The sequence below is a fragment of the Ursus arctos genome, unplaced genomic scaffold (assembly GCF_023065955.2).
Source record: "Ursus arctos isolate Adak ecotype North America unplaced genomic scaffold, UrsArc2.0 scaffold_18, whole genome shotgun sequence".
NCBI classification, from domain to species: Eukaryota; Metazoa; Chordata; class Mammalia; order Carnivora; family Ursidae; genus Ursus; species Ursus arctos.
This window is the reverse complement of record NW_026622852.1, coordinates 56,070,031-56,097,785: the sequence shown is the minus strand read 5'-3', so window position 1 is coordinate 56,097,785 and position 27,755 is coordinate 56,070,031. Positions and strand designations below refer to the sequence as shown.

Here is a 27,755-nt window from a genome sequence, read left to right as displayed (position 1 = left end):
TGGAACAGCTGAGCTGGATTTCGTTGAGATTTGAAACAGTCTCAGCCCCTCCCACCAGTGTCCACAGGCGCCTGTCGGTCATCCTCGGGCATCTTTCCTTCACCAAGGAGCCCACAGGCTTCACACAGGTCCCTAGGGAGCACTCTTGGAATCAGAGCCTGTGTGGGAGAGCCCACCGAGCACGCCCCGTGCTGGCAGGGCAGTCGTGAGGGGCCCAGGATGGGACAGACACCTGCTGAGCGCCCCCCTATGTCAGCACTGTGGCTTTGGTCTGGTTTCACATGATCGTCCCCACAGCTTCTGTCACCCCCATGTTAAGTCAGCTGAGGCTGAGAAAGCCAGAGAGACTTCACTGGAGCCCACCCACCACTAGAAGTAAAATGGGGGGGACCAAGCCCACCTGTGGCTGAAGCCCGGCGCAGCTCGAGGCGTACCCTGTGCCTGCTGCGTGGCTGCCCTCTCCCAGATGCAGATGCAGATGCAGATGCAGAAAGACTTCTCTCTATTTTACCAGCAAAAATCGTGGTTATAATTGTGCCTGTTGGCCCCTGTACAGCGCGGCAGGCGGGGCTCTGAGTGCTTTACACGCATACGGTCCTAGCCGGTTGTCCCCATTTTACAGATGAAGAACCTGAGGCACAGAGAGCTTTAAATAATGCCCAAGGCCAAAGAGGTCCCAAGCGGTGAGGCCCAGGTTCAAAGCCAGGCGGCCTGGCTCCAGGGGCGTGCTCTGCGGGAGCACGGACAACTGCAGGGTCTGCTCCCCAGAGGAGGAACTTGAGGCCCTAGTCAGTGCAAGAGCAGGGCTCCAAGCCAGGCCCGTGGGGCTCTGTCCACCTTGCCGCCACTTCCAACGGGTACAACTTGTATGAAAGTTAGCCTTTTAAATCCCTCACATGGAGGTGAAGGAGGGCGCCCTCTCGTCCAGGTAGACTCTGGCAGGCATCTTTGAGTCCTCGGCCGAGCCAAGAAGCCATCCCTCTCCAGCATGTCCAAGCAGAATTAGGTAGCAGCCAGTGGAGCCTTCATGTGAACCTGCCTGACTGTTCTCTGCTTTTCTCCCTCCTTCCCTGTCCTCTCTCTCGTCCCTTCTGTCCAGCAGGCCTCCTATGCTGCTTCTTCCTTCTCCTCTGTCTCCTACTGTGTCCAGCAAACTAAAGTGGCCTTCACCCCCGAGGACAGCAGTGCCACTCAGGGCATCAGTGTGTCCGTCTCTAACTCCTTTCTCAGCCGGCACGGCAACTTGCCTGTGCCCTCGGTGAGTCGCTCCCTGCTGCTCTTTGCTTGGAAACGTGAGTGTGAACTTTCGTTTGTCGCCTGTGCTTCCTGACCTGTGTGCCGCTGCCCAGCCCTGACTCTGTCCTCTTGCAGACCCTGCACTAGACGGGAAGGGGCCTGCGTGCTTGGTTTTCTGTGGCCTGAGGACTGTGTGAAGTGTTGGGGGAGGGGGGAGGAATGTTAGCAGCCACGCTCTCGGCATTACCACTCAGACGTAAATTACTGGCAGAAATGTTTTGGCCCTTTTACTCTGGTCTCCCGTTGGGCCGTGGGTCAGCCCTGTAAGTGTCCTGTATTTAAAAGAAGTATTCTGCCGGAAGGAAGCAAGGCCAGGAAGAACGGGCTTTACCAGGGCTTGGCCTCGCCGGTTAACTTCTGCTGTGTAGCAGACCAGTCCAAAACTCAGTAACCGTCGGTCATTGCTCGGGACACAGGGTGGTACGGTGACTGCCCGTATGATTTTGGCCGGCCTCACCAGCATCTCTGGAACCTCCGCTGGGACAGCGGGCCGATGTGGCTGCCTGTGCTCCCCCTGGTCCTCCAGCCCCCGTGAGGCCAGCCCGGGCTTGCTCCTGGGGCAGCTGGCAGGGTGCCCGAGGAACTGATGGGAGCATGCAGGGTATCTTCAGGCCTAGGCTCAGAACTGGCGCACTGTCTGTCACTTCCTGGCATTCTCTCGGTTCAATCACAAGGCCAGTTGGATTCCAGGAGTAGGAGCCGGACTCCACCTCTTGCCGGGGGCTGCTGCCAGATCACCTTGCAGAGGGACATGGCTGCAGGAGGGGAGTGGGTGCAGCCATTTCTGTAAATAGTTTACTTCTGAAACTTAGGGGACACTAACACTTTGGGAGGCACAGTACTGTTCTGTTGTCCTTTGCTGAAGTCTGCATCTGTCCGGGAACCTAAACGGCTACCATCCTTCCTTTAATCTGTTACGATGAGACTGACAGCAGGGATAGAGCTTGGATGGGGCCATGTTTGGGTTCTACTTAAAATCAGTTTTGCCTTTGGGTAGTTTATTTATCCCTCCTGGCCTCTGTTTCTTTACTTCGAGATTACACTTGTCTCTTATTTTGTGATTGTGGGGATTGAGTAAAATCATACAGGAAAGTTGATTACTATAGCTCTTGCTCTCAGCGTTCTGGGTCCTAGTCTCAGCTCCATCCTCATTCTGCACGTGACAGCTTGGACAAATGGCTTCACCTACCTGGACTTCCTTTTCCCTCTCTGACCTGGTGACTGGTTGACCTGGTGACTCTCAGAGACCTAGCCAAGCTCAGGCTGCCAGGGTGGTCTTGTCTGGTTTCCGTCTTTGGGAACCACCCATCCGGGGCCCAGATTAGGACGGCCCTGCCTGCCGTGAGGAATGCACTGTTCCTTTGGGTGCTAGGGCCTAACTTTTTAGAACCCTCGGCAACCCTACGCTTGCTGTAGAAAGGCCAAGCACCCCTCCCTCCCCACTCACAGCCCTGCGCTGGCACACAGACACCCTCTGTTTCCTCAGCAAGCACTTCTGGCAAGCTCCTTTCACAAATCCTGCAAAACTTGGCCTTTACACAATCTAGCTCTTGACTGTTTTTTCCACTCTATGAACAGAAAGTAAGTGTGAGTTATCCTAAGAAAGTGTCTACAATGTCCCTTTTGAACAGTTCGGGGTTGGAGGGCTGTCAGTGAACAGAACTGTTTGCTACAGAGTTGATGGAAGTTTGAGGGCGTTTCAGTGAAGTTTGGGGTGAATATGTCATGGTTTTTATCCCTTGGGATGCAGGGGAGTCTCAAGGCACCTCCAGACCATCTCCGCAGCGCAGCCCAAGGGAGTGAGCTGCTGAAGGATCTTTATTTCTTCAAAGGAAAGGCCCCCAGCCTCCGGAGCTGTCAGTAATGTCCTGAATGTTCGGAACATTTGACATCTGATGTGCTGAAACCCCAGAGAAGTGGTTTAGTGCAATGCCAACATATTCTTCGTGTGCTCTCTGCTTGCATTCTGAGATGAGCCCCAGATGGAGGGCTTTGGATTGCTCTCAGAGCAGCCCTTTATTCCTGAATCTCATCATTCTGTCGTTCCTGGGCCTGTGTCATCCTTCCAATGTGGGATTCTGAAGGGGTGCCCCTTAGGAATACAGCAGTTGTCAAGTCTGAAGACACCTCACCCTCTCAGCCACCTGTTACTTCTGCTGGGCAAGATTCTAAACATTAAAAACCTCTTGGGGCACCTGGTGGCTCACTCGGTTAAGTGTCTGACCCTTGATTTCAGTTTAGGTCATGATCTCAGGGTCGTGAGCCCAAGCCTCGAGTCGGGGTCTATGCTGGGCGTGGGGCCTGCTTAAGATTCTCTCTCTCCCTTTGCCCCCCCACTCATGCGCGCAGTCACACATGCGTGCACACGCATTCTCTCTTTCTCTCTCTCTTTCTCTCTCTCAAAAAAGGAAAAACGAAAAGCTCTCGAATTAGAGCAGGAGAGCTGAATTGACTGAGCTTAATTGAAGCATCTTGTTCCGTCTTCCCAGTGTTGCAGGTTGAGTTTAATACAGCAGGCACGGGGACTCTCCTTGCGCAGGTCATGCAGCAGGAAGGGTCCTGAGGCAGGGTGTGAGTAAGGCCAGAAGAGTCACGAGCCGTCGGTGGGAACCCCCTGGGCTTTGGGGCCGGGACAAGGCCAGGCAGAGCTTCATGGGGTGGGGGGGTGGCATTTGAGCTGTGGCCTGAAGGACAGTTAGGATTTCAGGGAGATAAGGGGTAAAAGTCAGGGAGAACGAGTCTAAGATGTTCCACACAAAAGGATCTACCTGGAGGATGGGGGCCAGAAAGCCTAATGCGCATTCTGGAAGGTGGCCTCAAGCGTAAGTGCTCAGGGATCAAGGTTATGGGGGAGCTGGCTGAAGGGCGGTGCCCGTAGTCAGCCTTCCGTGTGTCCTCAGGGTCAGCACACCTTAACTGAAAGACTGCTTCCCCAGCTGCTCCCTCCTGAGCATGACCCTTGGGGGTCAGGCCAGGCGGTGCCCACCCTCCCGCCATCTTCCACCGCATCTGCTCGGCTGTCTCGCCGCACAGAAGTGTTCGCTCGCAGTGCACGGGCTTCCTGTCCTGCCCAGCTCGTGCTGCACCCTAGGAACCTGGAGCGTCTACGCGGACAGGCATCTGGACCTGACGTGTGGTCTCTGGGTTGTTGCGCCCAGTTCAGTGGAGGAAGATATTTAGGGAAATGAGGACTGAGTGAGAGGCAGGAAAGATGTGGAGAACCATGGGCAGCCTCCCCGAGGCCCAGGGAGGCCGAGCCCCCTGTTCCTGGTCTGATCCCACTGGGTCTTGGCAATGTGCCTGCCCCATGGGGGTGCTGGAAGGTGTTTCAGTGATGAGCCTTCCTACAGATGGCTCTCTGACATGATGCTGGGGGGCTGCCTGCCATGTTCGCACTGCAGCCCCGCCATGTTGGCTGCCTGCCTTCCGCCTCCACTCCAGCTCTGGTCCCTCTGGCATCAGCTCTTCCCCTCCTCACTGAATTCCATGTGCTGTCTCCTTTTCCTGGCCCTTCTCTGGCTTGCCTTGGCTCTGGTTCTGAACCCTGGTCTTCTGAATCTAAAAAGAATCTTAAAAGGTGGATGGGATCTACGTTCACCTTACCCTTGACCAAGGTAGTGAAAATCTCTCATGGGGCACCTGTGGCTCAGTCGGTGAAGTGTCTGCCTTCGGCTCAGGTCATGATCTCCAGGTCCTGGGATCGAGCCCTGAGCAGGCTCCCTGCTCTACAGGGAGTCTGTGTCTCACTCTCTCCCCTGCTGCCCCTCCCCACTGCTCATTCTGTCTCCCTCTCTGTCTCCCAAATCTTTTTTTTTTTTTTAATTTAAAAAAAAAGAAAATAAAATCTCTCAGTAACGTTAGGGTTACCAGTGCTCTTCAGGTATTGAAATATTGATGTCAGAGAAATCACCTTCGTCCGCCCCCAGACCGTCTTCTGGTGCGTCCTTTCTTGGCTGACTGCAAGGTGCAGCTTTATACCGTCCCCAGGAGGTCTGTTCGGATGCTAGGAATCTGTGGAGATAGTTCTTCAGCATCTTGGCTTCCAGAATGATTCCGAATAAGTAAAACTGTCCGAAGACTCGGGTTTTGTGAAGTTGAGAAGTATCCATAGTGCCTGTCATTCGTTTAAAAACAGCGCTCCTCAGGGTCCAGAAGTCGAGTCTGTATCATCTTGAGGACTGCAGTTACGGAGGCCGGGGGAGGGGCGGTGGAGCCGCCGGCGGCCGGTTCTGGCAGATGGTGACCCTCTAAGTGTGGAACCCGGGTTTTCGGACCTCAGCACACATGCTGTCACCGGAGGGCCTGCTTCGCACACTCTGTCTCTGCCGTGCCGTCATGGTGCAGCAGCGAGGGCCCACTCGCTGAAACACGTGGCGGCTCCTGAAGTCCCCCGAGTGCATCTGTCCCTCACCTTTACTGCCCTGAGCAGTAACCAGCGGCTGCCACGGAGACCGTGGGCTGAAAGGCTGGTCTAATGGCCAGACAGGAAGGGAAAGAGTGAAGGAGAGACAGTGGAGCAGGGTAAGGGGAAGAGAATCATCAGGAGAGAGGCAGACAGAGTCTGCGGGCTCGGCTTGCTTGCCACAACACAGTGTGTGTCTTCTGCTGGAAAAAATAAGCCCCTGCCTTCCTCGCCTCTGTCCCTTGCTTCTTCCTGAGGTCACCTTATCTCTATGGCTTCCTGCCCTGCTTCGAGCTCACTCACTCTGAGAGCTGAGAGTGGGGGAGTGTCCGAGGACAGCACTTGCAGCCCGGGGTTGGGGAGTATTTCTCCAGGCTCCATCTCCTGGGGGGGCTTTGTTCCATCGGCCTGCCAGAAGTGCCAGGGGTTTCCTTCAGAGCGGCCCGGCACTGTCGGCCCAGGGAGCATGAAGGCCGTGCTGCGTGCAAGGCTCGGGAGCTGGTGGGTGTTTCAGAGACTCTCGTACTCTACCCTGTTCTTGGGGCTTTACCACAGAGCAGAGTCTGCAGCCATAAATGCCAGCATCTCGCTAGACTCTGGGCTTCCTGGGACAGGGAATTAGATCCCGCACACCTAATGGGGCAGGAGCAGCCAAACCCTTCTGCTCCCATCCTTGTTCTTTTTTTTTTTTTTTTTAAGATTGATTTATTTAGAGAGCAGGCGTGCAAACAGGGGGGAGGGGAGAGAGAGAGAGAGAGAATCTCAAGCAGACCCCCTCCCAGCAGAGAGCCCTAAGCAGGGCTCGATCCCACAACCCTTCGATCATGACCTGAGCCAAAATCAAGAGTTGGATGCTTAACTGACTGAGGCAGCCAGGCGCCCTGCATCCTTGTTATTTCTGTGAATGTTTCCACTATCCACTGAGTTGCCCAAGCAAGGAAATGAGGTATTGTCTTCCCTCCCCGTCACCCCCACCGCCACATACACAGCACCTTTACATGTGACATGCACACCCACTCACCAAGCCCTGCTGCACTTCCTAGCATATGCCCTGAGCTGGTCTTCTTCTCCAGCCTTGTCACTGCTCCCTGGCCTGGCCTCTGTGGGCTCCCTACTGGCCTTCCTGCCGCCACGTCCCCTTCTCAGCACTAGTCAGACTCCAGTGTCTCCTCAACACTGCAGAGCCTTCTGCGGCCTCGCCAGCTACCTGTCTCCATGCCTAGGTCCTCCGTACCCCCCAGTTTCTCCTGGCACCGACTCCTTGGCACCCCCACACAGCTTCTATCTTGCTTCCTGATACCCCTGGCCCCTTCCCCACCATGCTGTTCCTTGCTTGCTGTGTGCACCTGAGCACGCCATCCCCAGAGCAGCAGACCCCCATTTCCTCTTCAGCGACGGGAGCCTGGAATTGTCCTGAGGAGTAAAGGCAAGGCACATGTAGAGCACGTAACAGTGTTAGGCGCACAACGGTGTTTAGTAAGAAGGGAGGCATTATAATATTTACTAGCACGCTGGGAAAGTGTTTCTTTGGTAACGCTCCAGTTCTTTTTTCTCAAGGTCCTGAATCCTCTGAGGATAAGGACTGGGTTTATAATGTGCCTGCGGCCTCAGTACATAGCTCGGGGCCGAGCCAGCAAGTGGCAGGTGCTCCGTGACGCCAAACCGACTGGGAGGATCTTAATTCACCCAGAAGCAGTGAGCAGTGACCAAGGAGGCATCTAGCTGTCTTCCTCTGCCCTCCCTCACATCCCCACATTTCATTACGACAACGGGATGCTGACTCATCCACTTCCATGCATCACGCACACTCGCCCCAGACTGTGGCCGAAAACCCAATTTCTTTCTCACTTTCCTTCTCCACTAACCCATAAGGCCCTGGCTGCTGGCTGTCGGGCCCAAGACCAGAGCTTGGGGACCCTTGGCCTTGGAGACTCGCGGAAGCAACCGCTGTGACTCAGCCATTTCTGCCCCTCATGTTGAAGACTTCTTGCTGCTTTTTTGTTGGTGCTCATGGCATTTGGGATGGTCATTGCTCTTGGACCAGCTTCAGACCCAGGAAATAGCTGTAGCCCCTTGTGCAGGCATGCTTCTGTCTCCATCCATCACAGTCCGGCTGATCTGGCACTAAAAGAACCCCCTTGGTCCTTGTGAAGGTCCTGGGGTGTCATGAACCCTAAGGGTGCTGTCTGCACACACAAACTGTCGTCTATACCTTCGCATTTCAGGCTGCTTGTCACTGCTCTGTGATGGAGGGCTTATTCCGCTCTAGAGATGAGGAAACCGCAGTAGAGAAGCTGGACCATTTCATTTATACAGAGTCTCAGTTAGAGCTGAGGTTAAGAATCCAGATCTCCGCTATGAAGAATAGTGTTCGCTTGACATTTATAAACTGCTTGATTGCCAGTAAATGATGGAGACCTGCCAAGGCTGTGTAAAAAGAAAAGCCCATATGTAGGCTGGACACCAAGAAGAGGGTTTTTGTCTTTTGTGTTCTGACACATTACAGAGCGCGGCTACAGGTTCTGAATAGAATTCTAAGACTAAGTGTAAATTAGAGTCCCTGGCATGCTGTTGAAACCCAGACTGAGTAAAAATAGTTCAGTCAAATTTCTAGAACTGAATTCAAATCATTTTTTAATCTGTACTAAATCTTTCTATAAAGAGCCAATGCTCTCAAGGTCAATATTTAGTGAATATACAGAGGATCCTAAAATGTGTTGGAAGTTTTTGCAAGAATATTATTAGCCATGAAACCATTTAGCCAAAATCTGGTGTTTTCAAGGAGGATCTTGTGATTCGGGTTGCAAAAATACGTCACGTGAGAAAAAAATGCAATACATTTCCACTGTCACCCATCCTACTACCTAAAATTCTCCCAAGCAAAACATTTTTGGGTTTTTTTTTTTTTTACATCCTTTGTTGTAAAATACTAATTAGAATGTTGAAATGGTTTTTAAAAATAGATTCCACCAAGAAGTTTATTCAAAAAGAGGGAAGATATTTTTGGATCCACGGTGATGCTGATATTGCCTCTCTTTGATGAGTACTGTCCCATCACTCCTACAACAGGGCTGACAAAAGTGGCTCCCCTGCCAGGAGCAGAGAGAGGTCTCAGGGGCAGGTCCTGCTTGGCTTTGGAAACCTACCCTTTGACCTTATGTCAAACCTAGTTGTTATAAATTAACACAAAGGCATCAAAGAAGGAAGTTGCTTCTGGGGTGAGGGAGCCGGGAAGAAAGGCTTTGGTAAAGAAGTAGCTGACTGGGACCAGGAAGGGGAGAGGAGACACGGCTAGCCGACTTCCTCTCAGTGTGTCGCACGGAGTGATGAGGACTGTTACCAAGGGTCCTTCCTGGTGACTTTCCATCTGTCGAGAGCCAAAGCAGGCGTGCTTCTCTGCAGGAGGCCCAGCCCCCGGGAGACGGCGGAGGTGTTGTGCAGTGGCTGCGAGCTTGACTTCCCTCCAAGACAAATCACTTAGTCCCGCGTTGTGTTGACACTCGCAGTCTCTGGTTTAAGGGAAGTGTAAGCCCAGGACCAGTGCTGAGCTGTGGTTCCCAGTGATTCTCTGTACGGGAAGGAAGCCCAAACCACACTCCGAGCAGCAGCTGCCCTTGGGTGTGTTTTCTCACAAACGATGGAGACGAATGTAAGCCTGAAAACCAGCCGTCCAATAGCTTATCTGTGTTGGTAAGCAGCCTCCAGAAACACTGAAGCCATAAGCCTTGCTTGAGCCAAGAATATGCAGTAATGACCAATCTCTGGCAACTTCTGTGCTTCCCAGACACTTTACGACAGTAAGTCCATTCACTCAAATGTTTGCATCGCCCTGTAATTGGGAGGGTTGAAAGTTCCTCAAAGCTCAGAGCTCCAGTCACTGCAGCTGCAGAGCCGGCAGGGTCATTGGCCTGTGGCTCTGGCCCGCGGCTGCTGGCACGCTCTCTGCTCCCTTTGGCACCCCCGTTCTTCCTGACAGTCACAGGAATTAAATGGAACGTCTGTTATAGGGAGGAATCGGAATCTTGCATTTAAAGGTCTCTTTTCCTGCTTTCTTGCCAGCACAGGGCTCACCCCTAGTCAATTTTCATGCCAAGATGATAATGGAGATAAAGTGTCCCTGAAAACTAACGCCTGGCCAGCTTTGGGTGGCTTTGCGTTCCAGCGTGTGCACCGCCACACATCGCCATACAGGGTCACCAGCCATTGTGTTTCCACCCAGAAGACTCACGGTGGCTCATTCACGTGCGTTTTCAAAAGTGAGGTTGCCAGTCCCTGCATCTCTCTCGAGGGCAGTTGTTGGCTCTGCATCCCCGGCTTGTATGTCAAGCCTCAGCTCCCTGCCTGTTGCTTGCTGGTCACCACGAAACACTGAGGCAAGGAGATCGCCCAGCCCGGTAGTAGGTGTACCCACAGAGCTGCAGAATTACATGGTTGGGGCCTGTCACCTGCCCAGAATGTTCGGTGAGCGGGATATCCCCCACACCTCTCTTAGGAGCTTAGTGTAGATGAGATGAGGTGATTGGTGCAAACCCTTAGCACCTATCTGACCAGCAGGCATCGTCCTCACCAGATGGTCCTTGCTGGCACTTTGACTGATGGTGTGATCAAGGCTGATGTTGGGGGCCAGGCAGCCCCTCCTGACTGCTTTCTTTCCCGGGAACTTGCTCTGGTGCTCCTAGATCTTCCGCAGAAATCTGCAGTCTCCAGACAGGCAGCCCCCCTCTTAGTATAAAATCCTTAGCCCAAACAGTCTTACTCTGGCTATAAATAAAAATTCCTGCTACAGAGCGCAGCAGCTCTCTGTCAGAAGCAAAGCCAGGCACCAGCCAGGTCCTAGAATAAACTCCAGGCAGTGATGAGTGATTTCTGCTCCGTGGCCAGCCTGCCTTCCTCCCTGCCGCGATGAAGAAGTGTGGTCTTATGGGCCAGGAAGTACTTATGGGGGAGTCTGCAGAGACCGACCTTGTCAACAGCGGTGTGACGATGAGCCCCAACGTGGCCCTCCCCTCTGTAGTTGCAGGAGGGGCACTGAGGGTGCTTTGTGGTGCTTAGAGAGCGGGGTCTTGCATCTCCCCATCCCCTTGAAGGTATTTTTCAAGCTTGGCTCCTGTCCCAGCAGGACTGCATAGCTGGAATACCAGAGCTGCACATAGGCTGGAGCTGAGGGGGAGGGAAGGGCAGGCCGGCTGGGAGCTTTGTCCTAGAGATGGGAGCCTCCTTGCTTTCTCCTTGGTGGCTGCCCCTCCCCTGCAGCCCACACCCTTGGGGCGTCCATCCTTGGGGCGTCTGGAGCCTCTTCCCGCCTCCCCGTCCCGGTCTCCCACTGCAGTGGGGGAAGCTTGTCGGTTACCCTTCCACGCTCAGAACCGAGACGCAGCTGCGAGTCAGGTGGTGTTCTGGGTGCTTCACTTATAATATTAGAGGCAATTCGTACGTGTTCCTTTGTGCAGTAAATATGTAGTAGACCCCGTGAAACAGCGCAGCTCTGTTGTGTGGGGTGGTTCTGGGACTTCGGAAGGCGAGGGAGGGGAGTGGACGCAGTGCCGCGTGCCAGCACTGCACTCGGGACTGCAGAGCATCATCTCCGTAAACCCCACACAGACCCTCTGGGAGTAGTGGTCCGGGCAAGAACTTTGGATACAGGGACCCTTCCACCTGCCCCTCTCCCATTACCCTGTGACAGCATCAGATTGTCAGGCCATTTGTGGGACATGGTGACATCGTCAGGTTCAGAGCCTGGTGGCCCCTGGTCCCAGAGCTCCTCTGTCCCTCCTCCCACAGCAGAGCTCAGGCCTGAACAGTGCTCGTTGACTCTGAGAAGCTGCGGGCATGCACTGTCACCCCTCAGCCTGGCTGCAGACTTCTCTCTCAATGAGAATTTGGGAGCGTGTAGCCTTGCAGCTCTAGGGTGGTCTCAGAAGCATTGCAAGATCCCTTCATTTGTTTAAAAAAAAAAGAAAGAAAGAAAAGAAAAGATTGTATAGGAAGGGACATGAACTCAGAAATTTTTAGCATTTTGATAGCACGGTCCTTCTGACCATTTTTAAGGCTAGCCCTTCCCTTTCAAAAGCATTTCAGGTAGATTATGGTATTTGAAAGGCTGCAGTGTTTGACTTTCAAGGGACAAAACCAAAAAGATTCATGCAAAAGATTCAAAATGAGTAAATCGGACCCAGGTGTCTGAGCGCACATACTGAATTTAGCCACGAAGTTCCTGCAGGGACAAATGCATGGGTTGGGTTTGGCGGGTTTAGTTCTCTGACAGAGAGTGGGGCCACTTGTACAGCATGTGGGGTTGGCTCTTCTTTGGGGGCACCCGTGTCCCACTGTTCAGACACGGAAGATGGCGCTGGCCGGTCCTCAGGCCCTTCTCAAGGGAGAATGTGCCCGGGTTGGGGAACCTCAGCCAGAGGCATGCGGGGGTTGGTTTGGCCTGATCGGTGGTCCTCATCGGATGTACTGTGAACAGCCCGCCACAGCTCAGCCGAGTTAATCTAATGACTTTTTCTTTTGTCTGTTTTCTTCCCATCTTCCCGTTTTTGTGTCTGTCTTCCGCTGATTCTGTAGTATAAATCTGTGTTTAGGTCCTACTCCCAGGATTTCGTGCCTCACAACCAAGCTTCCGTTCAACCTTTCCTTCCGTCTACCTCCTCTTCCTCTCCACATTTCCCACCCGTCCACCAGTCTCAGAGCTCTGACTTAGCGGTGCCAACCGTAGCCAGTCTGCCTCCCAGCACCGTGGACGGGCCTCTCTCATCTTCTCAGGAGAGCAACTTTCATGGGAACACTGTCTGCCTTCCTTCCGAAACCTCTTTCACTGACTCGCCCCAGACGCCTTCGGTGAGAACTCAGCGCACACCCCCCTCCACGTGGGGCTGCCCGTTTTGAGAAAGTGGTGTGGCTGGTCCTGAGTCTGCCGCCACCACCCGTCACCAACAGCCAGGCCTGTTGCCGGCGCGCGCCCGGTAGCAGCGGCGCTGGATCCGGGTCCCTGGAAGGTCACAGAGTGCAATAGTAGCCTATCTGTTTCCAGAACAGAAATGGGAACCTGCCATACAAAGTTCCCGTCAGGTGGGGAATCTGATTTTCCAGAAACGGATTAGTGACCATTTAGAGACAGTCCTCATAAGCACGAGACAGAAAATGCTCCTGGTTTTCTGTGGGGTTGTGTGTTGTTCGAGAAAGCTGCCGACACGCTCGGAAGGCAGATGCAGACAGAAGTCAGAGGTAGTTGCCTCCGTAGTTGTTTGCGGTGCTGATGGAGGGGCTGCCTGTGCCATTACGTTCACTGAGTTCTTCATCGGGGCACGGGGCTGCCACCTTGCAGGGCGCGAGGGACGCGGGCCAGCAGGCGGGGCGGAGTGAGCGCGGGCCGGCGGGAGCGGCGCAGCCGCGTGTGGACCTGTCCGGTGTTGCCTCTCCCTCCGCGGCCCGCCGCTCCCGCCGTGCTGGGAACCCCGCGGGGAGGAGTGTGCCTCCTCCAGGGCCCTTTGAGTGGCCCCCCGTCTCTCGGAGAAGATCCAGCAGGACACTTGCGTCCCCTGTAGCACAGAGGCAAGAGGTGGCAAAAGCGCCACGTTCTCTGGCCTGGGAGAAGCTTCACAAGGAGCAGCGAGGGCTGCGGTTGCCGTCTTTCCCCCTCACGAGAGGAGTGGCCTGGTCAGGGCCAGCCCATTAGGCCGCTGTCTCTGAGCCGTGCCGGCTGGCCAGGGGGCCTGTCACATGTGCATTTCCTCTCATCCTGTCTCCCCCAGAGTGAAAACACCAGTGAGGAGGCTGGTGAGGGTGAATACGTCAGTCTGTACTCCTCTGGCCAGAGCAGCGAGGAGCTGGCTCACTCTCGAGGAGTAAGTAACCTCAGGGCTGCCTCGTGCATGCGGCCCGGCCTGGCAGGGTTGGGCCATGCTTCTGCCTGGCTGAGCCTCCCGGGCACTCGCCGGCTGGGGCCCTGCGGCCTTGCTGAGAGCCAGCATGGCTCCGTGGAGAGAGGACGTGGCTCCTGGAGGAGTCCTCCCTCTGCTCTCAGTGCGTGTGGCATTCCTCAGGCCAGGCCGGAGGAGTCTTCTGGAAATCTGCGGAGGCAGCATGGTGTTGGCCTGGCCACATATCGGCTGCTCTCCAGGATTTCTTTCTATCCCGTCTTCCAGTGTTGAGATCCATCCTCTGTCCCCTACCGAGAGGGCAGGAGTCTGCTCTCCTACACCACCGAGCCTCCTGAGCTTTGGCCCCCTCAGCCTCCCCCAGGCCGCTCCTTCACCCCCACAGGAACAGCTTCTGAGGAAGCGGGGTGGGTGGCAGGGAGCCCCTGCTGTGTTAATGCACCTCTCTCCTGAGAGCCTAGAGAAATACCTGGGGTGGCCACCCTCGCTCGACTTCTGTCCCAGCTCGGTACAGCCGTTCTGCTGAGCGGTCAGCTTTCTGGGTTTTGCTGCAGCAAAACGTGAGCAAGTTCAGAAGCTTCAAAAATAATGAGTCCCTTGAGAGGGCTGGAGTCCTCCCTGGTGATGAGCTCACAGGGCCCAGCCCATTAAAAATGTGGTCACTCCTGGTAAGACAGCCCCCACCAAGGGCATCCCCACGGGATCTTCGATGTTCACACAAGGCCGGCCCCACTTTAGGCATTAGCAAGTCATAGAGCACTGTGCAGTTTTCACTCCAGTGTGATTCGACCCTGCCGTGGAAGCTCTTTCTCCTCTGGTGTTCCCTCCTCCTGTCCCCTCTGGTGACCTGGCCCCCACATCATCCAGTTTGGCCTCCACACAGTGGAGCCTTTCCCTAGCTGGCCTTCCGTGGCTCTCCCCCTCCACCCATGACCACGTTCGGTGCTGACTTTTCCTCAAAGCATGCTCCTCAAGGAGGATCCGTGTATTCATGCCACCCTGCTCTCTGTTGTGGCCTCAGTGACAGACCAGGGATGCCCGACAGCCATGTCGTCACTGAGGGGGGCGGGCCCAGCTTCCCAGGGCCAGGCCGCTGGAGGAGAGGGGGCTGCAGTCACGTGCTCCAACAGCTAGACCCCTGGGAACCATAACTGGCGGGCAGTTGGGCATGGCAGTCCCGAGGGCTTGGTGTGACCAGGAAGTCAGCAGAGGTTTGCTGCATCCTGGCAGGGCACCGTGGTTGGGGACACAAGTTTGGAGACAGACAACCCTGGGTGTGAATGCAGGCTGTGGCCATCTAGCTGTGTGGTCTGGGGCAGGGCCTTTACTCGCTCCCAGCCTGTGTCTGTGTGTGTGAGTGGGTACAGTGACACCAGAGGACAGACAGGGTCTTGGTCAGGGCCAGGGGGAAAGAGGCATGTGAAGCCCTTAGCGCAGCGCCTGGCTGAGCTTGGCCGAGTAGCGGCCACCGTGACAGTCCTTTCTTCTAGGAGGTGCTTGGGATGGCTTCATCTAGGCTGGCAGCTGACACAGGTCCTAAGTAGGGGCACCTGTCACTGTCCACAAAGGCAAGATGCTAGTCCGAAGAGGCCCTTGCCCTTCCTGTGTCATTAACTGCATTCATGGTTACCTCGTTCACATGTCAGATTGCTCCGTAGGAACTTGTGCTCAGAGGCCACTTGCAGGCGGGAATGCTGGGAAGCAGATCCGCCCAGCGTGGGGCACCTGTCACAAACCCAGCACTGACTTCTCTTTTCAGGAATCACCAGCTATGAAAGATGGACATCCCAGAGATCTCTCGTCGGCCAGCAGCGCACCCGGGAAGGAGAGCAGAGACGGCGACAGGTAGGGAGTGACCATGTAGAGCGGGTTGTCTGAGAGCTTCAGGCCCAGCCGGGGAGGGCGGCCCCCTGCCCGCCAGCATGCCAGGCCTGCGGGAGCTTGAGGTGTACCTCCTTTCCTTCTGACTCGCAAAATTCTGCGTGCTCAGGGTAGAAAACCTGGCAAGTACAGAAATGTGCAAGTCAACCAGAAAAATCACTAACAATCCCACCCTTAAAGGTTTTCGTTCTGGCAGGCAGTCTGCCTTACTTCCTGATTACGTGCTCACATATTATCTACTCTACAGATGACCTGTGACTGTTTTTAAGATTTTATTTATTTATTTGACAGAGTGCGCGAGTGTGCACACACATGAGTGAGGGGAGCAGCAGACAGAGGGAGAGGGAGAAGCAGGCTCCCCGCTGAGCAGAGAGCCTGACAACATGGGGCGCGATCCCAGGACCCTGGGATCATGACCCAGGCCGAAGGCAGACGCTTCACCGACTAAGCCACCCAGATGCCCCCATGACGGTATTTTAAATCCCAGGCCAACCTTCCTTGGCCTCTTCCAAGTTCAAGCGCACTAAGGGGGTGTCAAAGACCCCCCCAAAACTTTTTATTGTGAGTTACTAGATGTGGTGCGTATATCGTGTTGTTAAACCATTTGAAAGTAAGTTACAGACATAACACTCAGCCCCTGAATACTATAGTGTGCCTCCTAAGATGTTTTAATTTTTTTAAAAGACTGACTTAGAGAGAGTAAGCATGCTGGAGTGGGAGGGAGGTGGGCAAGAGGGAGAGAGAGAGAGAATCTCAAGCAGACTCCCCACCCAGTACAGAGCCCAACACGGAGCTCGATCTCACAACCCTGAGATCATGACCTGAGCTGAAATCAGGAGTCGGACACTTAGGGGCGCCTGGGTGGCTCAGTCAGTTATGCATCTGGATTCCTGGGACCCAGCCCCGTGTCGGGCTCCCTGCTCAGCAGGAAGTCTGTTTCTCCCTCTCTCTGTACCCCTCCCCCTGCTCGTGCTCAATCTCCTGCTCTCTCTCCCCCAAATAAATATTTAAAAAAAAAAAAAAAAGAGCTGGACACTTAACTTCTGAGCCACCCAGGCATCCCCTCCTCCTAAGATATTTTAGAAGCCTACCAGATTGCAATACCATTATCACACCTAAGAAAATTAATAATAAATTCCCTCATATCGTCTGCTATGCAAACCACCTTCCATTTCCCCAGTTCTCCCTAAAATTAACTTGTATAGTTTATTTTTTTGGAAGTAAGACCAGTCAGGAGTCAGTACATTTAGTTTTATGTGCCTTTAATCTTTTGCAGCATTTTTCAGTATTCGCACAAGTCACACCTGAGCCGGTTGAGAAATATGTAGTCCGTTTCCCCACGTGAAGGGCCTGCCGACCCTCTGTGCCGTCTGCAACTTCACGTGGACGTCGCCTTCTTAGCGAGCTGGTCTACAAGTCCAAGCTCTTCCTCCCTCTCTAGGCCAAGATTCAGCTACCTCTGGGGTTCTGGGCACAGAGCTAGGCAGTACCCACTTGTCAGGCCTAAGCGTAAAGGGTTGAAGAGGTGGTAAAAATAAAAGAGCAAGAGACAGGAGAACAGACGGACAGCATTCTGTAGGGGCCTGTCGAAGGCCAGCCTGCTGCGGCCACTCCCAGGTGCTCTCCGTGTGGGGTCTGCCCGGGCTAAGATCTCCCCACGGAGTAAGCAGGGGTGATGGGTTTTCTAGTTCAACATCTGGTAGCAAACAGTGTCTGCGCCAAGCAACAGGAGCTCACGGGTTCTGCCTCCAGCAGCACTGAACCCCAGAGCACCATTTTTGAGAGTTGCAGATGGCCCTTGTTTAAAAAAAAAAAAAAAAAAAAGGAGAAGGATGAGCACAGTGACTGCTTAGAAGCAATTACGAAACTGTCCTCTTTCCACAAAGGCCAGACCGCAGACCCGACGCTGAAGGGACACGTAGCACATGGTTCTCCCCAGGAGTGTGTGATTTTGCTCCGGGCCATCCTTGTCTTACCAAAGGCACAAATTTTTAACGTCTCAGATACTTAGGGTTAAAAACGTGGCCTGTGACCACAAGGCCAGCCTGGGCCTCACAGGACCCATGGTGGAAATCATCAGAATAAAACGGGAATATGGGAGAAAATGCCGGGGGAAGCAGGGTGCCTACAGACCCAGCGTTCGTCTGCTCCTAGGATGCCCCCTCACCGCCCCACATTTCTCCTCTGCTGGCGGTTCTGTCCTCCTCCCCCTTCACCAGCAAACTCCTGCTCAGTGCTGCAGGTCTCAGCTCGTCTGTCCTGCCCCAGGGGCTGCTCCCCTTCACACCGGCCTGGGTCTTCTCAGGCTGCTGCCCCTGCTGCTCGTTTTAATGTCAGTCTCTCCTGCTAGACCCAGCACCCCAAGGACAAGGGCCAGTCAGCCCAGTTCATGCTTCTCAGTCCCAAAGAAAGGCAGCCCTTGGAAAAAACTTGAAGAATGACATTAATAACCATGCAAACTCTCTCCCAGCCTGCTTTCCCTTTTGCTCTTCCTGTCCTTGGGTACCAGCTGTGCCTATGGTGGCCTTGACAAAAGTGACTGATCCTATCACTTATTTAAACAGCTCGAGGAAACCTTCTTGATCTCCTTTTTTTTTTTTGTTTTTTGGTTTTTTTTTTTTTCTTTTCTTTATTCTCTTCTTTTTTTAAGTCCCAATGCAGGACTTGAACTCATGACCCTGAGATCAAGACCTGAGCTGAGATCATGAGTCAGATGCTTACCAGCTGAGCCACCCAGGCTACCCCAGTCTCCTTCTTAATCCCTTCCATTGACAGAGCGTCCACAGAGAGCAAGAAATGTCCCAGGGTCACACAGCTCATCAGTAGCGGCACTGGAGATGCAGTCCGCGCCCTGGCTTCCGGCCCCCACTCAGGCCCCCTGTGCAGGGGATGGGGAGCTGTGTGGCCTTGACACGGGAGCTGCAATTCCGGTAGAACCTGTTTGGGGGCAGTCGTGACTCGCAGTCACGCAGAGGGCCGCACCACCTCAGTGCCCTGGTGTCCCGGCCCCTGGGGCCTGCTGGACCCTTGCAACAGAAAGTACTTCTGTCTCTAGGGCCTCAAGGTCACCAGATGGTTCAGAGTTGGCTCGGTCGGAGGAGGAAGTGGATGAGCTGTCCCTCATCGACCACAGCGAGATTATGGCAAGGCTGACCCTCAAGCAGGAGGTGAGCACAGGCCTCGGCTGGGCTGGTCCATAAAGAGGGTGAGGGGGCTTTGAGGAGACTGTAATCTGAGGGGTCTCGAACTGAAGGACCCAAGCCAGGCACCGACACGTGAAGTGGCCACCCCACACTTCGTGGGCTCTGCGCGCGGCCTTTACCCTGGCCCCATGCCTGGGCCACGGGGATTGCAGAAGGACCTGGGCAAACAGACGGTCTCCTGGAGAAAGTGCACTGTCCCCTTCTCTGACACTTCGAGAGTCATCTTGGGCAAGTCATGTAACATCTCTAAGCCCAGAGGACAGGACTCTGGAGGATATGATACCAGTGAAACCCGTGTAGGGTGCTCAGCACAGAGCCTGAGCATGGGGGGCCCTCATTAGCATAAGCTGCCTTCACATCAGCATTGACCGAATAACCCACTGGAGTTTCAATGGGAGGCACAGGCTGATTCAGAAATCTTAGGCCCGCAGCCTCCTCTGTCCTGTGCCTTGTCAGGAGCGCCTTGTGCAATTCTGGAAACACAGAAGAATGTCTCAGTGTGATAGCCCTGACCCAGCCCTGGGGAAGTGACTGTGTTTCTGGGCTCCGGCTTCCTGGCAGCGCACGCACAGACAACCAGGCGTATTCTCCCCTTTGCACGTTGCCGGGCCGGGCTGAGTGGAACAGGCAGGGCAGGGCTGGCAGGGGCAGTGGGGCAGCCGGCTTCTCTACAGAGAGAAGTGATGCTTCGTGATCCTTGCCAGAAATTCCTTCTGAAAAATCGGGTCGTGGGCATAGCTGCCCTCAGCCTTAGCTGGAAATCCAAGATGCTCTCAGGACTCTGGAATCCAGGGGTGAAAACAAGTCCTGGAGAGGCAGGTGCATCTCCAAAAACGAGGGCTGTGAACCCCTGGGGACTCGTAGGGTTGGTTTCCTTCAGAACCGGAGGCAGGGGCTGTGGGGCACGCAGGCAAGCCTGGTGCTGTGCTACCTGGGCTCCCATTCCTGGCCCTGCTAACCGCCCGCTCTGGCTCCAGGCAGGTTTATGGGCTGAAGCCTCTTTGCCCACATGAAAGTAAGGCTTTTTCCTTAATTGGCAGAGGGCAGCAGGTAGCATAGAGGCAACGTCAGGCACCATCGAACATCTTTGTGACGCTTTACACTCCTCTGAGGGCTCCCTGTGGAAGCATTTATGACGTTCTGACAAGTGACTTCTCCTTCCACCTGGGGAAACGGGTGTAAATTCAGGGCAGCTTGCTGCAGTTTTAGGAACGCGGCCGTAGTTGGAAATAATCCTGCTACCTCTCCGGTCTTCTTGGGAGTGGCTGGCAGCAGTCCTGCGTGCCTCCCCGTGGGGTCCCGCCGTTCCCAGCATGAGAACTTCCCTCCTCACCTCCCTGCCCCCTGGGTTGGTGAAGAGGGAGAGATCTAATGGTGCCATCATCCCTCACCTCTGCTGTGACCCAGTGCAGCTCCCAGGGCCGTCCACCTCCCAGATGAGTTCTGGTCTGTCCTGTCTGCAGAGTGCAGAGGGCCCCTGTGCTGGGTCACACTGCTCCCGGGTGAGGGAGGGCAGGGGGCAGGGGGTCCCGGGGTCTCCGCAGTGCAGCGGCTTGGTCATCTCGTCCCTGCCTAGAACTTCCCGATCTGACTCTCTCGTGGCTGAATTCTGCTGAGTGTCCTCCTTTGCTTTGTCCTTGCAGGGTGACGATGGGCCAGACGTCCGTGGCGGATCTGGAGATATCCTACTGGTGCACGCTACTGAGACAGACAGGAAAGGTACGGCAGCGCCCTGGGCAGGGGCCTTGGTCTCTTGGGGTGGGCTGGCCCCTCAGCCCTGCCCTCTGCTGTCCCCTCCACCAGCCCTCAGGGGGTCAGAACATGGTCCTGGTGTCCCGCGGTCACTGTGCGGAGAGCCCACCCTGGGGATGGAACCAGCCCTCTCAGGGGGCGCCCTCCATGGGTAAAGAGTAATGAGGACCCCAAAGGCCCCCAGGGGCGGCAGAGGGGGAGCTTCGACTCAGAGCTCAGCACCTCAAGTGACAACGTGTCCAACAAGGTTAACGTTCCAGCAACACGGAGGTAGCTGTTTCTACTTCTCCTGAGGTCTGACGCATTAGGTGATTCCAGACAGCGGCCTCCACGAGGACCCCCCGGCACGTGTTCTGTCCAGAGCTCAGTCTAGAGCAGCGGTGGCACCGTCACAGGACGGGCTTCTGACCCCTCGGCACGTGGCTGCCATGTTCAGCATCCTGATCTGCTGACAGGGCTGGAAAGGCAGGGGGCGTACTGTTGGGTGGATTCTGCTAGCAAAAGAGCACTCCCTCCACATCGTGTTCCGGCGGGGGGGGGGGGGGTGCCGTGACCCTGACCTCTGCCAGGACGGAGGAGGGGCACTGCAGGGCCCGCACATGGGCACCCCCCAACCACTCCTTTTCCTTCTACATCTTTGAAAGTTATTAAAAAGGGGATGTGCCAACAGTATTAAAGCCAGTTATGGAGAGAATTAAAATGGCCCAGTCCTGAAACCCTCACCCACCCATTTTATTTTTATAATGACGATGCCCCTGTTTTTATAGCAGATTTCCCGAAATATGTTACACAGAATGACTCTGGGAATTTTTAAATTATGAAAATAGTATAGAAATGGTCACATTGCAGAGAATTTGAAGAATAGAGAAAAAGAAGAAATGACCCCAACGAACTCACCGTAGCCACTATTTTGCCTTCCGGGGTTTCTTCACCCCTGGTTTCTTTGGACTGGGGCAAAGCCCGGTCGTGGGGACTGAGTTCAGAGCCAGGCACGTCCCATTCCTTCCCTTCCCTTCCCGGCCTCGGCCGACCCGGCTGTTTGAAGCGGTCCCCAGTGGACAGGGAGGTGCGCGGAGCCGACGTGAGGCAGCGTGGCACACAGGCCGTGCTCGGGAGCGGCCCTCGCTCAGCTTCTCTGCGGTTGCACGCCTGCCTCAGCTGGGCAGGAGGAACGGTTTTCATGTTTATCCAAAGGGCTGAAGTGGGAGCTGGCTCCCGTCCTCAGCTTGGAGCGGCAAGCTCTGCTGTCCTGCAGGTGTGGCCAGATGGAGCCCCCGGGGGCAGGGCCGTCCAGAGCCTTCCAGGTGGCCAACGGTGCCCGGGAAGGGAGGCGCTGCCATCAGCTGGGACCTCCACTGGATTTCAGTCATGGAGAGATTTTGAGGGTGCAGGGAAACCAAGTCATTTGTACACGGATGGATGTTGGAGGCAGAGGCCCTGGCCCACGTAGCACGTTCCTTGGGCAGGTGGCTTCCTGTGGACCAGAGACCATGCCAGTGCTACTACACTGAGACGCCCACGGCTCAGGGCAGGCAGACTTGGATCTGTTCTTCCAGAAGCAGGCACTGGCCTGTGCTGGGCCCATCTCCGCCTCCTCGCCTATCCCGTCTTTGAACAGAAGCCCCAGGGGGGCAGTGAGCTGCATGAGTTTAGGGGTCCAGGATGAGGAGCTGGAGCAGGATGCTGTTGGGCCGTGCTGTGTGCTTCCAGCCCGTGAGCCTCCTTCCTGGCACCTGCTCTGCCAGCCAGACACCCCCCCCCCCCCGCCGTGCAGACCCCAGGTGCAGGAGCAGGTGTTGCTTTTGCTTTCATTTGTGCTGGAGGTAACTGGCTAGGGCAGGGCCACGGGAGCCAGGGTTCGGCTGAGCCCGCACTCCTCGGCTGGAGAAGCGGGGATCCTCTCGATTCCTCCACCTGGTGAGCTGGGGGATGAATGAGAGAAGACAGGAGAAGGGGGTCCACGTCCACAGAAGAATAGCCCTATCTTAGGTCTCTCGATATGTGGAAATTCCCAAGATTTTTGTTCCTGGGCCCTGCCATCTCAAGTATTACCTATGACTTAGCTTCCAAATCCTGCCGATGAGTTTGAATTATTTTCTCTGTGCCCACGATTAAGACCCTTTGAATCAGCGAGTCTTAGGACAGCTAAGGAGCTGGCAGGGACGGAGGTATGTGTGGCAGGCGCGTGCCCGTCTGCGTCCCCTGCCAGCGGCGGCATCACTCATCGGTTGTTCTTGCTCTAGATTTGGTGTTGTACTGTGAGGCCTTCCTGACCACCTACAGGACCTTCATCACCCCGGAGGAGCTCATCAAGAAGCTGCAGTACCGATATCCTTTCCCGTGGCCCCCACCCCTGGCCCCACTCCTCTCCCGGCACAGAGCCTTCGGAGCCGGCCAGGAGAGCGGGCCTTTCTTCCTGCTGCCCTGCGCCCTCGCTTTGGGACATCAGGCCAGGCTTTCTCTTCCAGTCTCCTTCCTTGTCTGAGGGCTGAGTGAGATGACACGAGGTACAGCGGGTGTGCTGCCTGATGGCAGTTGTGGTCACCAGGGAGTCCTGAAAAGGAGTTAGAAGGAACAGATACACCCCAAGAGGGAGAATGCATGCAGGCCCCCCTGCAGCTTCTGAGCTGAGCCCCAGACCACTGAGGTGACAGGTCCCAAGTGTGCAGGGCTTATGGGGGCCAAGCCTCACATGAACAGCCTCGGGGGAAGGCACAGCCGCTCCGCCTGGTGGCAGACCCAGCAGTGGACAGAAAGACCATATCCAGAGAGAATCGGCTCCTACCCCTCAACTGTCTCTGCCCCAGCGGCTCACCCTTTCAGGGATGACTCCGTGCAGCAGCGGTCGAGGAAGACCCCGGGCCCTAGGACCCACCGTCATTGACTTTCTCTCACACCTGCTCCTCTGTGGAGGCTAACCTGAGCTGGGGCTCTGAACAGCGCACTCTCCCAGGGAGCCCTGTTCCCTGGCCACCTCCCCGGGTCACAGCCCACGACTGCCATCTGCTGGACGGCTGCTGTTACTCGGGGCAGGAAGTCCCGAGTCCTGCAGGCTGACCCCTTCCTTTCCTGTGTGCCGGGAGGCTTGGCTTCTTGTCTCCTCCGGACCTCTGTCGCTCCTTTCACGGTCCCCGTGCCCCAGCCCTGGAGGACCTGGTCTCTCAAGGGTTAAGTAGACAGTCCCCACTGCAGAGACTTATGTTCCCTGTAGCCTCAGGCGTTCAGTTGCTCGCAGGCCTCACTCGGCAAGTGACAGTAACTCCCTTGAGAACTTCCTAGTGGGCAGGATGACGCGAAGGCTCACTTACTGTCAAACTCCTCGATATGTCATTGTTACGTTGCATACACCGTTATATTACTACCTGTTACAGCTCGGAGAGCTTGCATGACCCAAATGCAGTTTGGTGGGAGAGTGGCCACCCCATACACATGTGCTCCAGAGCTCAGGCTCCCAGCACCTACCCGCGTGGCTGCGTCAGGCATTAATGGGAATGTTGCAGCATCGAGATCCTGGGCACCACTGCCTTGTAAGGCTTCTGCTGCAGGCTCCGGGGACAGTCCCTGGTCCGAGGCTCCTTCCCGAGCATCCACGGATCCCTGGAGAACGGGAAGACCAGCCAGAGCAGGGGCTGGAGAGTCAATGGTGAACACGAGAAGATGGTGAGAACCACGACCTTGGGGAGGAGCTGGAGGTGGCCGGCTGTGTGTCTGCTGAGGGGAAGGGGCATCTGAAGCTGCAGAGAGATGGCTGGGATGGAACTCAGGGCAAGAGTGCAGGAGGCATCTAGGGTGCCATGCGCCCCCCCTCCCAGTCCCATTGAGAGGGTGTTTAGGGCCTGTAGGTTTTGACCACCTGTTTCCACCTGAGGCTCAGCAAGGCAGCCTGCAGCGTTTCAGGTCTCACGGGGAGCTGGGGGTGGGAGGTCCAACGGAAAGGCCGTGGAAGCCGTCCTATGGGCCCGGCTCCTGGTGGAGGGGGGGCCTCCCTCCCAGGGCTCCTGCACGTCCTGAGCGCCCTGTAAACGGCAGCTGGGAGAAGGTAACCCTCCCCTCCCCCCATCCCTGCCTGCGTGAGAATGGCTTTCCTTAACCCACACTCCACGTACGAGAAGTTCTCACCCTTTGCGGACACGTTCAAGAAGCGCGTCAGCAAGAACACGTTCTTCGTGCTGGTGCGGGTGGTGGATGAGCTCTGGTGAGTGCTCGTGCCCATGAGGTGGCAGGGAGGCTGGGGCGGGGGAGCCCGGCAGGCCTGGGGCACCCCAGGGTTCCCCACCGGGGCTGCAGTCTTCCTTGCTGAGGTGGGGACGTCCCGTCCCATTCTACCCGTTTATGCCAAGCTGTGTGCCCACGGAACGTACCCTGCAGCTCTGGGTCGGGCTTGCTCCTGCCCACCCGAGCAAGACCCTTGGGGAGAATGACCAGCCACCCAGATCTCCTCGTGGGGGCCATCCCTCGTAGCCACACCGTCAGCAGGCACTGGTGGATCCCCACCTGCTCGCCCCAGCGCCCCCCTGCCCCGACTCAGCACTCACCGTTACATGCACTTAACAAGGGCACGTCCGGCAGCTCCCTCTCCTGGGTCTGGAGAGCCGTGGTGAAGGAAACCACAGGCCCTGCCTTCAAGGCATTTCCCTTCTGCGGGGACGGTGGCCTCAGCCAGGGACGGCACAGCCATGAGAGCGCCGTGCGCGGAAAGCGCTGCGCGGAGGGAGTTCAGGAGGGTCCTGCAGGCGGCTGCTCTGAGGGGCCGGGGCCTCTTAGTGACTCATCACCCAGGCAGGACCAGGGGCTTCCTCTGGGGCAGGATTGGAGTGAGATTGTCTCCGTGGCCCAGGCCCGAACGTGGGCCCTGAAGCTTGTCCAGTGCCAGCTGGCATTTGCTGAGAGCACAGCCATTCTGTATCACCAGCGGGACTGCTCCCCGCGCTTCTGAGGACCTGGGTGGCCATCCGGACACATTTTCTTGCTCTCTTCCCTGAAGAGATTTCCTAGCCCTGCTGGTCGCTGCCACGTGACCCTTGGGTATTCTGAGGTAGATTCTGGGCCTGGTGGCAGCCGTCCTCTTCCTGGGCTATGTCCCAGCCCCTGACGTGTGGCCCTTGGCCCTCTAGCCTCGTGGAGTTGACCGAAGAGATCTTGAAGCTGCTGATGGAGCTGGTCTTCCGCTTGGTGTGCAGTGGGGAGCTCAGCCTGGCCCGTGTGCTCCGGAAGAACATCCTGGACAAGGTAGACCAGAAGAAACTGCTCAGGTGTGCCAACTCCGACCAGCCCCTGGCAGCCCGGGGGGTAGCCGCCAGGTGAGCCGCCAACCGTCCGCCCGTGGCTCTCCGGCCCTAGAGCCTCGCGTCCTGGTTGTGCCCAGGCACTGTGATGAGGGGTCTTGTGGACAGCCCAGTGCATTCCCCAGGGGCTGGGCCTCTTCTCCCGGGGATCATGATGTGTGATTTAAAAAAAAAAAACCCTTTTTAACCAAGAAGTGAGGAGGCAGGGCGGGGGGGCACTTAGGAGGACAGCAGACAGGTGAATGCATTCTGGGCTGTGGTCAGCTCTTGTCTTCCCGGCAATAACGTGGCAGTTGTGAATTCTTGACCCCCCACCCTCCAGGCCGTCCTGAACATTCCTACAGACCTGTAGGGCTCTAGTGTGTTGCAGGTGCCCTAGCCATATGTTCCCACTGGGCCCCAGCAGTGGGGTCAGGCTGAGTTCTCAGCGCAGTTGTCACGGGACCCCCCCAGCAGAGGCACCACGGTCCCCAGCCAGAGTGCGGTCTGGTCATGCCCTGCCACTGGTCGGCTCTGAAGCCGCTGTCCTCCTGCTGTGATGCAAGGCTTGGGGCGGCCGCTCACTCTGACCTCCCAGCTCTGAGGCCAGAGGATGGCACCCAGCCACCTCCCGCTGTCCCTGTCCCCACTGCTCATCTCGTGCCTCTCTTCTAGGCCGGGGACTTTGCATGACTTTCACAGCCATGAAATAGCCGAGCAGCTGACCCTGCTGGATGCTGAGCTCTTCTATAAAATAGAGGTATGGCGTTGCGCAGGGCTGGGGGCAGGAGAAGGCTGTCCCTTGCCCCGGAGGGAGCAGCTGCTGGTCCCTAAGCAGGAGAAACTGCCCATCATCGGGAAGCCAGAAGGCTCCGGCTCCAGCCGCTCCACTTCCTTTGCAGATTCCTGAGGTTTTGCTTTGGGCAAAAGAGCAGAATGAGGAGAAAAGCCCCAACTTGACCCAGTTCACAGAGCACTTCAACAACATGTCATACTGGTAAGAAGGGGCGGCAAGGGGTGGCGGTGCAAAGCCTCGGTTCTCTACAGCAGCAGGCTGGCCAGGTCGCCATGCTGTCTTCACACCAGCAGGAGGTGCCCTTCTCCTCCCAGCTCGCAACGAGGCCCTGGGCCTTACTTGGGAACTGCGGGCAGCAGAGAGCACACTGGCTGAGGAGATGTCCGTGACAGGGGGGAGTCCAGGATCAGTTAGTAATGTCTGCCCTAGGTGGCGGCAGGGGCAGGAGTGTTCACGGTGCCATCCCGCACTGGTCACGGCCCAGCTCCCCACTGCCAGGCGGCCCCAGGGCCGAGCCTCACACGGACACGATCTGAAAGAACAGCAAAGGAGCACGTTCTGTTCAGACTTTAATTAGGCCTGAATTCTTAAAATGAAGCCCAAAGGTATGCTTGCACTAGAACACTAACCGAATGGTTAGCTTTTCAAGGTGTGACTTAAAGGTGCCCCCAGCGTCTCGGCATCAAACAGGATGGTCAGAGCGCAGTAGCCACGCAGTCCGCGCTGCGCGACCCACCCTGCTCGCAGCCCATGCTGCCACTGACGGAACATCTGAGATTTGTTAAACCTCCGAGGACTGCTTGTTAGAGGGAACCTGGGTCATGTCCCACTTGGCCAGCTTTTCTCCCCCCACAGGAGGTGCTCCGCTCCTCAGCAGCTCGAGCTCAGCCATCGCAAGCCGCCGTCGAAGGCAGTGGCTTGTAGGGCAGACGGAAACTGCACACAGCCTTGAGCCCGGCCTCCGACCCAGCCCCCTGCCGGGCACACCCCCCGGGGGGTTCCAAGGAGGAGGTGCAGGGGGCCCGCAGAGCCCCGGTCCGCGGGGCATGCTCAGGGCGGGTGCCCTTTATTGGGGCCAAAGACAAGGCAGAGGCGGCACTCCCTCGAGTGGCCGGGCAGTGGCCCCTGTGAAGCCACAGGGTCTCCAGGCCACAGTGAGGTCCTTGTGCAAGCTGGCCTCGTGGCTGCCGCCGAGGTTCTCGAGGTGCCCTCCTAGCTCCCGTGCCCCCTCGTCTCCTGAGCTAGTGCTGAGGCCGTGTGAGGAGCCCTGCCAGCCCCAGC

The 27,755-nt window shown here is 56.2% G+C and overlaps 2 protein-coding genes across 13 annotated transcripts in view; one reads left to right on the top strand and one right to left on the bottom strand.

Moving 5' to 3' along the window:
• The window catches only part of RAPGEF1 (Rap guanine nucleotide exchange factor 1), a 131,302-nt gene that overhangs the window by 98,341 nt on the left and 5,206 nt on the right, over nucleotides 1-27,755 (top strand). For 5 of the 11 annotated variants that reach the window (XM_048223359.2, XM_048223357.2, XM_026514233.4 and 2 more), the window contains 8 exons: nucleotides 15,338-15,423; nucleotides 18,515-18,626; nucleotides 20,306-20,381; nucleotides 22,658-22,742; nucleotides 24,517-24,609; nucleotides 25,529-25,714; nucleotides 26,354-26,438; nucleotides 26,581-26,675. In XM_048223359.2, coding sequence (XP_048079316.1) covers nucleotides 15,338-15,423; nucleotides 18,515-18,626; nucleotides 20,306-20,381; nucleotides 22,658-22,742; nucleotides 24,517-24,609; nucleotides 25,529-25,714; nucleotides 26,354-26,438; nucleotides 26,581-26,675 — 818 coding nt within the window. Of the gene's footprint in view, nucleotides 1-1,099; nucleotides 1,259-12,265; nucleotides 12,539-13,452; nucleotides 13,546-15,337; nucleotides 15,424-18,514; nucleotides 18,627-20,305; nucleotides 20,382-22,657; nucleotides 22,743-24,516; nucleotides 24,610-25,528; nucleotides 25,715-26,353; nucleotides 26,439-26,580; nucleotides 26,676-27,755 lie in introns of all 11 variants that reach the window. The other 6 variants (XM_048223353.2, XM_048223347.2, XM_048223348.2 and 3 more) reach the window with 4 other exon arrangements.
• LOC125283258 (uncharacterized) lies at nucleotides 15,721-24,912 on the bottom strand. Of its 2 annotated transcripts, XM_057313398.1 has the most exons (3): nucleotides 23,877-24,912; nucleotides 21,312-22,968; nucleotides 15,721-20,871 (listed from the first exon to the last, which is right to left on the bottom strand). In XM_057313398.1, the coding sequence occupies exon 3, from the start codon at nucleotides 20,044-20,046 to the stop codon at nucleotides 19,051-19,053; it is 996 nt and encodes a 331-aa protein (XP_057169381.1). In that variant the 5' UTR covers nucleotides 20,047-20,871; nucleotides 21,312-22,968; nucleotides 23,877-24,912; the 3' UTR covers nucleotides 15,721-19,050. The 2 variants fall into 2 exon arrangements, with proteins under 2 accessions (XP_057169381.1, XP_048079317.1); XM_048223360.2 differs by having other exon boundaries at nucleotides 21,312-24,912.